At 28.7% G+C, this 11,823-nt stretch overlaps 1 protein-coding gene and 1 pseudogene across 1 annotated transcript; both read left to right on the forward strand.

Annotated features, from left to right (window-relative positions):
- The first annotated feature begins 254 nt into the window (after positions 1–254).
- LOC149515983 (cytochrome P450 monooxygenase 76AD131-like) lies at positions 255–3,003 on the forward strand. The gene is made up of 2 exons (XM_089767678.1): positions 255–1,259; positions 2,214–3,003. Exons 1-2 carry the CDS (start codon positions 288–290, stop codon positions 2,841–2,843), a joined length of 1,602 nt encoding a protein of 533 aa, XP_089623804.1. The 5' UTR covers positions 255–287; the 3' UTR covers positions 2,844–3,003.
- Positions 3,004–9,928: 6,925 nt separating this feature from the next.
- On the forward strand, positions 9,929–11,617 carry LOC149515984 (cytochrome P450 71AU50-like; annotated as a pseudogene).
- The last annotated feature ends 206 nt before the right edge of the window (positions 11,618–11,823 follow it).

The raw sequence follows: 11,823 nt of genomic DNA on the forward strand, positions 1-11,823 counted from the left end.
ATATTTATTTGAATATAAAATGAAATTTAAAAATTTATTTAAATATAATACAAGTACAAAATTTAGAATTTTTTTTATTATTTTGGCTTAGATTTTATTACGATTAAAAGTATATTATATACAAACTAATAAAAGAAGCAAGAAAAGCGAGAGATTCCTCCACGATATTCCAACCGAGCACAACGCCTCATTTTTGTCCAGAATTAAAGTGAGAAAGAATATTATATTATTATATTTAGTACAAATACGACGAACTTTCATACACACTACCCAGTTATCCCTCTACCATGGCTCTCATCTCTGGTTCTCTCCATTTCGACTTATGGTCATGGTTAAACAAGAATACCAGCGGAATTGATGATTTCTCACGCCTCTTTTTCACTTTTTTTGGTGTTTTTGCAATTATTTGGTATACATGCATGTTCGTCAAGTTCAATAAGGGGAAGCCCCCATCGCCGCCAGGCCCTCGAGGCCTCCCCTTGGTGGGAAACCTTCCCTTCCTTGACCCAGACCTTCACTCCTACTTCGCTGTACTAGCTCGTACCTACGGGCCAGTTGTGAAACTCCAGCTTGGGAGCAGGATTGGTATCCTGGTGACCTCCCCATCTACGGCCCGAGAAGTGCTTAAAGACCAAGACATCGCATTTGCCAACCGTGACGTGCCTGTGGCTGCTCTCTTAGCAACCGGCGGGCGTGACATAGCTTGGAACCCCTATGGTCCTGAGTGGAGGATGTTAAGAAAGGTATGTGTACTGAAGATGCTTAGCAATGTCACTTTGGACAAAGTATATATGCTTCGTCGTAGAGAAGTACGAGAAACCGTGGGTTATATATATAGCAAGGCTGGATCGCCTGTAAATGTCGGTGAGCAAATGTTTTTAACGATATTGAATGTGATTACCAATATGTTATGGGGTGGCACGTTTGAGGGGGATGCCAGGGCCAGCCTTGGCGCGGAGTTCAGGCACGTCATCTCAGAAATAACAGAGCTTTTGGGTCTGCCCAATATTTCTGATTTTTTCCCAGTCCTGGCACCGCTTGATTTGCAAGGTATAGTCAAACGTATGGGAAAGCCGGTGGAGAAGTTGAACGGAATATTTGAGAAAATAATTGATCAGAGGTTGAAGATGGAAAGCGAAAGTGGGAGCACAGGCACAGCAGGGGAATTCAAGGACTTCTTACAGTTTCTAATCCAGTTAAAGGATGAGGAAGATTCCAAAACACCAATGACCATGAACCATATCAAAGCCTTGCTAATGGTGAGTTTTTTTTATCTTCCTTTTTATTTCTCATAAAAAAAAAGTTTTGACATTTTTAGTACTATTAATTGCCCAGATTATTTTTGGTACTATTTTTTTGCCTGAATTTTTTTTGGGTAGTATTTGTTGTTAACTCGTATAGACCATTTCATTTGTTATTGAATATTGGTTTTCTTTTTGTCCCGATTGAATATTGGTTAGTTATTAAAAAAACTAAACACTAACTTACTTTTAAATAGATAGCGATAGATACGGTAGAGCAAAGCCAGCCTTTGTGAAAAAAAAAAAAAAAAGTAAATGGCAATGAAAAGTACATTCTGTGCTCGAAATCTAACGACTATATAATTGTCTTCAAATTTACTGAAACAATTATTTACCCAACATTTATACAAAATACTACAATATAAAAATTTAATTAAATGTTATAAACAGTAATGAAATTTTTTTGGATATCAGATAATCCAAACAATCAATGTTAGATCCTTCTCTTATCAAAAAATTTATTTATAAAATTAAAAGATAAATCACATCAGATAAAAACCACAAAAAATTTGTATTGTGAAAAATAATACGCTTCTAGTCCCTTTTGTATGTTTCCATTTTAATTATTATAGAGATTAGAAAAAAAAAAGGGTTTTAAGTTTAGTGTATTTTATATTAGAAATTTTAAATTTTTTTTATAAAATTGATGTTTCATGATTTTAATATAAAAAAGTAAATATATATATATATATATAAAATTTTGAAATATGAAAAATATATTATAAGTAATTGACCCACTGAAAAAAGGAATTGGTTATGCAACTGAATAATAAGAATGAGACCTAGAATTAAAATAATAGCTGTGAGAATATCAAAGCCCATACAAATTTTAGTGGTTTTCACATAAATTTGGAGAGGTATGGACATCCTAATCTATTAGTTCTATTATATATAATTGGAATATATGGACAGGATATGGTGGTGGGAGGATCAGACACATCATCCAACTCAATTGAGTTTACACTGGCTGAAGTCATCAACAAACCAGAAGTCATGAGAAAAGCACAGCAAGAACTGGATGAAGTAGTTGGCAAAGACAACATTGTGGAAGAATCCCACATTCATAAATTACCATATCTACTTGCAATTATGAAAGAGTCGTTGCGTTTGCACCCAGCTCTACCTCTCCTGGTTCCTCACTGCCCCAGTGAAGCCTGCACTGTTGGCGGCTATGTCATCCCTAAGGGTTCAAGGGTGTTCGTGAACGCCTGGGCAATTCATAGGGACCCTTCTATCTGGGAAAATCCATTGGAGTTCAACCCAGACAGGTTTTTGAACAGCAATTGGGATTTTAGTGGGAGTGACTTCAGTTATTTTCCTTTCGGATCAGGCAGAAGAATCTGTGCCGGGATAGCAATGGCTGAGAGGATGGTGCTGTATTCAATTGCCACGCTCCTGCATTCTTTTGACTGGAAAGTGCCTGAGGGTAACAAGTTAGATCTTTCAGAGAAGTTTGGGATTGTTTTGAAGTTAAAGAATCCACTTGTTGCAATTCCAACGCCAAGGTTATCAAATCCAGCTCTTTATGAATCAAAATTTTAGATTATTTGGGTCCTTTATATATATTCAGTCCAAAAAAAAGTACTGTTTTATACAAATTATTATGTTTGAATTTGAATGTTCTTATATTGTATACTATTTAACTAAATTATTGGCGACAAACATTTTAGAATAATATACTCTTTGATTTTACAGGCAATAATGTATTAACGTCAGAGCGTGGACTTAGTTGACAACATCTTGCCCTCCATTGGAGGGCATACCCCTTTCTCACCATTAATTAGCCTTGAGTCCTCGACTTTTGGCCAAGATATTTTATTGGTTTAACTGTTTATAACTATGATGATATGATGTTACTACGGGGTAAATAATACATGTAAATTAGAGAAACCTGCCCACTGCCAACCATTCACATAAGTCTAAAGCCTACAATTTGCATATTTAAGAGTATATCAGTTATCTGATCTCCACCCTACACATAACATGTTCAATTTGTTATAGAAACTGTGGTAATATTTTATATATAAAATTATTGATACGATGAGATAATAATTATTTTATATTATATTTAATTTGTATTTGAAAAAAGATGATTGTTAGAAGAATTAATGCCTTTATGATATAGAGTTATTCAATTTTTTTCAAGTAAAAAAAATTATTTTTAATCTATAAGATTAAATTTATATATCTAATTATATTTTTAAAAATTATATCAATAATTTAAATTATATAAATTTTAAAAAAAATAATTTTGATAAATAAATAAATTATTTTATTCTAATTTTTGTACGCATCAAACATAAAATATTATGATATTATTTAATCTAATTTTATTTATAATATCATTTTATTCAATTTTATCATAATTTTATATACAAAACATAACCTGAGATCACTATTACCAATTGCACATAAGCTCCGAACAAATAACATTAATGGTTGCATTAAATTTGTTGTCAAAGTAAATTTTTTTGCTAAAATAACCAAAAAACCTCTTAAATTTTATCATTTTATTTAAATAAATCTTTATAATTTTATTACATTAAAATAAATTTTTAATATTTAATTTACACCTAAATAAGTTCTTAACTTTGAATTCGTACTTAAATAAACTCTTAACATGAATTAATTTTTTATTTGAAATAAAGATTTATTTTAATACAACTTTAAATTTAAAAGTTTATTTAAATATAATAAAAAAACAGAGGTTTATATAAGAAAAATGAAATAATTTAAGAATTTTTTAATATTTTAGTCTAAATTTTTTATAGTAGTAATTTTTTGAGTTCCTAATTATTTATACATCTTGAATGAAAATTTTAAATTTTATAAATAAAAGTAAAAGAATGACTTATATACTTTGCTTAATACATTTTTTTATTTTTATAATATATTTTTTAAATATGGGTTATTCTTTTAATTTTATAGATAAAATTTTAAAAAACTTTGGTGACCATCGATAAGATAAGAGAATCTTCATCCATTCAAAAGAAGACATTTGATTCTCAACTCAAGTGGACAACATCCAAGATTTCCATCTATTTTTGTCAGGTTACAACATGCAAAAAGGAAGAAAATCCAAGAAGTGTTCTTGTTCCATATACAAAAAGCAGCCCCCGCCTCTAGGTGTTGGCTATTTTAGGTGTTATATCGAATTTCGACTTAGAGGATATTTTTATAAATATAAAAAAATATATAATTTGAGATAAAGATAAAGGATATTCTTTATGTTTGCATTTCAATAAGTAAATCAATAAAAATCAAGCCAACAAAAAATAGAAAAGAGAGAGAAAGATAAATGGGATGAACCTAGTTTGTAGATTCAGCTTATTTTGGTTTATAGTAACAGACAATGACAAATAATTCGAAAATTCAGGTTCAAGAAATTGTACTCAAATTTTTACATCAACTTCAGATTCACATAAATTATCTATCCTCAAACCAACGAGTAAGTCGAAGTTGCAAATAAATAATATTAAAAATTAATAAAAAGAAGCTCGACATGGTAAAAAGGAAGTAGACTGATAAGTTACTGATTGAAGATGATCATTAAGGTGCCCACTAGTGAAACTCTTTTTTATTTGGCATTTGAAACAGAGATTGTAATGCCGGTTGAAATTGACCTATCAAACTTAAGAGTTAAATTGATATTGAAAAAAAAATAAATAAAAAGACGTTTAGGGCCAATCTCGACCTCATCGAATAACAAAGAGAATAACCTTAACATAAATTGTAACCTACCAACAAAAAATAACCAACTATTATAATAAGAAGGTCTGGCGTAAGTTTTGAAATGAGGCTGCATACAAAGTTTTGAAAGCAATTCAAGGTTACGGGGACAATTTTAGTATCTCAAGACAACTGATGGCTACGGGGATATCATTTTATTTAATTCTAATATGTTTTTTATTTATATATTATTAATAATATCTACATATTTTTATAAATGTAATTATATTCAAATTGATTTTTTTGTATATTTTATCTCTATTATTATTATTATTATTATTATTATTATTTTATAATTTTATAATTTTTTATTTCATCAAATTTCAATAAGTTAAATTTGTTTTTAAAAAATATGTATTCAAACAAAACAATTATAAATACTAGTATTTTGAATTGATACATTTTAAATTGTTTTTTTTTTAATTTTTTCAAAATTAAAAAAATTTTCTTCCAAACACACTTTTAATATAATGGTTAGGTTTCATAATTATTATATATTATATTATTATTTTTAATTTTTAATTTATTTTTTAAAACATTTATTTTATACATCGACTATGTATGAATGATAAATTGTTAATCAACCAGATAATGCCATTTTATTCGAAAAGTAAAAGTAGGTAAATCCTGGAAAATAAATAAGAAATTTTGTTTATTAAATACTCCTATAAGCAACTCATTGATATTTATTTCAAAAACATGTACACTTTTATCTTTGTTCCCTAATGAAATGACATTCTATGGCTATTATTATTAGCGCTCAAAAATATAAATTCTTTTTAGATTATCTGTATTTCATCTTTCTTACCAAAACAAGCGATGACAAATTTACCTTAATAATATGTAATTAGCTAGTTAAAATGCTAAAACCAATAATAAAAAATTATAAATATTGAAAATTTTTTAAAAAGTTATAATTATAATAAAATATTATATCTATATAATTAATTAAATAATAAATTATTACATTATAATTAAATTGTAATCACTAAGTAATCAATTCACCAGTTAAAAACAAGAAGTTGGCAGGAAAAAAAGAATCTATTACCACAAATTTCCATAACCTTATCTTTCCGTGGCTTTATGTATTTTTCTGTACACCACACTTTGCACAAGTTGGAAACAGCCTGTTTGATGGATGACCAGATTGACAAGTAGGCCATTCTTCTTCTTTATTTTCCTTGAACGTTTCTATGTGGGCCGTGGCCTTGGATCTCAAAGACTGACTAGAAATTCTATCTTGTATGTCTATATACAATAATAACATACCAAACTTCAATTGAAAATGAAGAAAAAAAATAGAATAACCAATCTGTATGTTATTAATGCTCTATTTAGATATGATTTTAACGTACAAATCCCTTCCAAAAGATAAAAATGGCCCCTTCAAAAAAGAGTTTTTTTTATGATTAAAAAGTTTAAAATTTTAAATAAAAAATTCAATTCTCAATTGTTTTAAATTTTGTGTATTAAATATATGTTAAAAAATTATTTAAACAATTGTTTGATTATTACAGTGTTATAAAGTATCATAACTTCACTTCGTTGTTGTTTTACACCTTAAATAAATAATATTATATAAAAAATTACTTAAAATTTAAAATAAATAAATAATTAATATAGTTCAGGCTTTGTTTATTATTAATCTTTTAGAACAAATTTTGAAAAGTGATTAAGGTATATTTCTTGTTGATATGTTGATTAACCTTTTGTTGATTCTTTAGATTTTACTATCTAATTTAAAGAATATTTTTCAGCGATAAAATTGTTAAAATAAAGTTTCGCAATAAATTCTGAAAAAAGTTTTTTGTTAATAATCTTATTTTATAAATTAAAAGAAAATTTAATGAAACTTTATACTCAAATGATTTTTTTTTTCACGAAATATCGTGGTATATTTTTAATAGTTCAATTTTTTATATTTCAATACTTTGAATTTTTTTATGAATGTCGTTTATAATGACGTATATGAAATATTATATTTCACATATATTAACTTTTGATAAAATAATAATATATTATATATTAAATAAAAAATTTCAGATTACATATTTTATTTTATGTTATCCTCCTCTAACTCGAAATCTTAGATACATCATTATAATATACATAAATATAAAAATATATATTTATATTTATATCATCACCTTTAAGCGTCAACTCCTATTCATAGAGCACTAAGTTGCACAGTCTAGGTGTTGTAATAATAATTAGCGGTGTTAATTTCTCCAATACAATCCCAAATTTTTCCGTAGTATCCGGTTTTTCACCATCTGGCATTTTCCACTCGAACATATGCAAGAAAGTAGCCAACATGTACATTAACATCCTCTCCCACAAGCGAAGCCCTGCGCATGTTTAAAAATTTTTCTTTCGAACGCATTTTTAATTTTTGTTTGATAAAAAAAATTTAAAGTAAATATATTACTTAGTCCCTCAGGTCAAAATAAAATAAATTACATCTGACAGTTTAAGACAAATAAATATAAGTCATGTATTTAAGATGATTTCAACAAATGATTACTAGCAAGATTCGAACCTAAAATTTTTTTATCGAAAAAAACGAATCTTAACCTATTAAACCAATCATTTATTAGTTATTTTTAATGTATTGATTAGGTTTCATAATTATTATATATTACATTATTATTTTTAATTTTTAATTTATCTTTTTTTAAAATTATTTTATACATTGACTATGTATGAACGATAAATTGTTAATCAACCAAATAATACTATTTTATTAAAAAACAAAAGTCGGTAAATCCTTGAAAATAAATAAGACATTTGATTTATTAAACACTCGTATAAGCAACTTACTGATATTTATTTCAGACTTGTATTATATTTGTTCCCTCATGAAATGACATTTTACGGTTGTTATTATTAGCGCCAAAAAATGTAAATTCTTTTTTACCAAAACAAGCGCTAATAAATTTACCCTAATAATATGTAATTAGCTAGTTAGAATGCTAAAACCAATCATGAAAAATTACAATTATTAAAATTTTTTTTAAAAGTTATAATCATAATAAAATATTATATTTATATAATTAATTAAATAATAAATTATTATATCATAATTAAATTATAATCACTAAATAATCAATTATCTAATAAAAAATAAGTTGACAGGAAAAATAAAAACATAATAAAATATTTTTTGAAATTACAAGTATTGCTTTTATAACGCAACAAGTTGGCAGGAAAAACAAAAACAAAAAATTTATTGCCACGATTTTCCATAACCTTATCTTCACGTGGCTTTATGTATTTTTCTGTACATCACACTTGTCATTTCCAAGCATCATCATTCATCAAAGTTTTGCCCAAAAAAAGGCACGGAAATCAAGTTGCTTGTTTTTAAGTCATGGCCCTGTTGGATTCAGACTCTTTCAAAGAAGTCCAAGAATTGTTGGAATGCGAGTAAAAGATTGTTTTTAACCACATTAATGATTAAATTAAAATCTCAGTTATTAATAAAATAAAAAAAATGGAAACGTTTTAATATTCTTCCATCGTGTTAAGCATAATAAGACAAATTTTTATTTGATACTGTTTATTTATAAGAAAGATTTAGACGAAATTTTTAGATAAAATTTGTAAAGATTTCAATTAAAAATAATTAACAAATTAAAAGATCTTATTAGATTAATCAAATATGTAAAATTTAAAAAAATTTTGATGTATTTTTTATATAATATTTTTAATAAAAATTTTAACAAATTTTTTACTGTTAAATAAATATTAATTAAATTTAAATTATAAATAACATTTTAATTTTTTATATATTATTGATTTTTTTAATTAATTTTATTAATTTACACGATTAGATTTTTTATTAAAATTTCAGTTGAATCTTTTAAATTAAAAAATTTTAAGAATTTTATCTTAAACTGTCTAAACTTTTTCTTTTTAATAGTAGGATTCTGTATTCAAACATTTCTCTTTCAACTTTCAAGACGAAAATAGTTTGTTAATTGAAAATTTGTCCATCAACGATATGCTTTTGTCAAAGTAAATTTACATATATATATATATATAACTATTCCTAAACAAGTGTTAATGTAAACAATATGTGATTGTAATATTAAAAAAAAAAAGTAATTTAACAAATATTGGGTGAGCTCAATGCTCAAAATCAAGACAACTCTTCCAAAAAAATGCGTGCACTAGGATAAATTATCATTTATATTATTTTAACATATGAATTCATAATTCTTTTTAAATATAATTTATATTTAATTAATATAAACTTACACGTATATAAATATTATTACAAATAAAAATTATGCAAAATTTTTTTTTTAATTTGATTGAATGCACATTTTTATTTATTTTATCATTCTATTCCTGCTCAATAATATATTATTTATTATGTATTTGAAATTTTGTCAAATTTTTTGAAAAAATCAAAATGTGTTAAATAAAAAGGTCATGATACGACAGTGTGAAGCCTCTAGAAAACATTAAGAGATAGTTTATTAGTTGATATATGCTTTTAGTTTTTGCTATTTGTTTTAGATTTTGTATTCAAATTTTTTTAAAAACAAATAGAAGTAGCAATCAAATGAAAATATGATTGTACATTCATGCTACACTGATGCAGTATTCAATTAAAAATTTCCAAGTTTAACAGCTTTTTATTTATAAATTGTTAATTAAAATTTTAGAAAGTAATGTTTCAAAACTTCGAAAATTAAAAGTGAAATTAAAAGATATATGAGACTACAACGTTGGTAAATCATGGTTCTTTCAAAGTTGCATTTGTCCCCAAATTAAATCACCTACTGCTATAAATCATGCCTACTACTTTCTAGTTACTTCGGCATTTTGGCCAAAAAAAGAAAACCATTTTAGCTTACAATTTCTTCGTTTCTTTTGTTCCTCCTAGAATAATGTGGCTAACAGCCTACACCTTGTTTTCATGGCTGTTGGATGGCAGCACCCAGAAAGATGGACCGCTTCGAGCAGTCTTCTCACTTCTGATTGCAATGTTAGAAATCTCACTGTGGCACCTCTGGACTAATAGGAAGTCAAACAAGCCAATTACTCCGTTGCCGCCTGGCCTCCGTGGCTTGCCGATAGTGGGATACCTTCCATTTCTTGGAACTGACAATCTTCACCTGGTCTTTACAGAATTGGCTGGAGTCTACGGTCCTATCTTCAAACTTTGGCTTGGAAACAAACTATACGTGGTAATTAGCTCACCATCGCTAGCAAAAGAAGTGGTTCGCGACCATGATATAACATTTTCTTAGCGGGATCCTACCATTGCTGCACAGATTTCTACCTTTGGCTGCAATGATTGCATTTGACTCCTACAGCAGTCCCAGCTGGAAAAAGAAGCTCAAAATTCTTGCAAGCGAGATGCTTAGCAGCGGTAGCCTGAATGCCTGTTATGGTCTAAGAAAAGAACAAGTAATGAATACCATTGGGGAAGTCTATAAAAACGTTGGCAAGCCAATTGATATTGGTGAATTGTCATACTTAACGTCAATCAATGCGGTCACCAGCATGGTGCGGGGATGAAAACCTGGAGGAGAGAAAGGGGCTACGATTGAGGGGCACTTCAAAGAGTTTTCTTCAGAATTAATGATGTTGTTGGGAAAACCAAACGTTTCTGATATTTCCCCGCAATTGCACGGCTTGACTTGCAAGGTGTTGAGAGGGGAGTGAAGAAAATCTCTCATTTCTTCAATCAACTTTTGGAGACTGTAATTGAACTAAGAATGAACGTGGCCACCGAGAAGGATAAAGTTGATGGAAAGAGTGAACAAAAATAGACTTCTTGCAGATGCTCTTGGAACTCAACAAAAATGAACATAGCGCATCATTTATTACAATGAATCAAGTTAAGGGTATGCTTATGGTAATATTTTTTTATCATGCCTCAATTTTCCTACTTTTTGTTCTGGTTTCTGATTTGGGTAATTGGTGCTAATAATTTTTAACTAGGACATTGTGGTTGGTCTAACGGATACTACATCAACTATGGTGGAGTGGACAATGGCAGAGCTAAAACAACATACAGAAATAATGGAAAAAGTGAAGAAAGAACTAGCTGATGTTGTTGGGCTAGACAGCACCGTTGAAGAGTTTCACTTGCCTAATTTAGGATACCTAAATGCGGTGACAAAGGACACCTTCCGATTGCATCCAGCCCTGCCCTCCTTGTTCCCCGTTGTTCTGGCCAATCAATCACTGTCGGTGGCTAGACCATACCAAAGGGCAGCAGGGTCTTCTTAAATATATGGTCCATTCACAGGGACCCCCATATTTCGGACAATCCTTCAGAATTTCAGCCTGAGAGGTTCCTGAATGATCCTGACAAATTTGATTATTATGGAAATGATTTACGGTACATGCCATTTGTCTCTGGAAGGAGAAAGTGTCCTGGAATTCCCCTGGGGGAGAAGATGCTATATTTCATATTGGCCTCATTGCTGCGTTCTTTTGAGTGGAAATTGCCACAGGGCACAGAGCATGACCTGTCCGGCAAATTTGGAATTGTTGTGAAGAAAAAGAAGCCTTTACTTCTGATTCCGACACCAAGGTTACCTAATCTTGAGCTCTACAGAAAGTAACTGCTATAATGTACATGTACTATGCGACTATTGTATCTCTTTCATATTAATTACAATGCTTTTAGCAAATTTCTGTTGTCTATAGCTGGTTCAGGCAACAGTGCCATGCAACCAATTAAAGTCAAAAAATAAAATGAAATATATGGATACATGCCATTGAGTCAGTCGACTGGCGTGTTGCTGTAGGCTGGTTAACAGATCGGGAA

Source organism: Durio zibethinus, chromosome 11, assembly GCF_047325235.1.
Source record: "Durio zibethinus cultivar Kanyao isolate XHJ-2024 chromosome 11, ASM4732523v1, whole genome shotgun sequence".
NCBI classification, from domain to species: Eukaryota; Viridiplantae; Streptophyta; class Magnoliopsida; order Malvales; family Malvaceae; genus Durio; species Durio zibethinus.

What these genes read in the sequence shown, in the direction of transcription:
- LOC149515983 (XM_089767678.1), top strand. Translation starts at nt 288, where the DNA reads ATGGCTCTCATCTCTGGTTCTCTCCATTTCGACTTATGGTCATGGTTA. An exon ending in ATATCAAAGCCTTGCTAATG is followed by an intron (nt 1,260 to 2,213) that starts GTGAGTTTTTTT and finishes ATATATGGACAG; the next exon opens with GATATGGTGGTGGGAGGATC.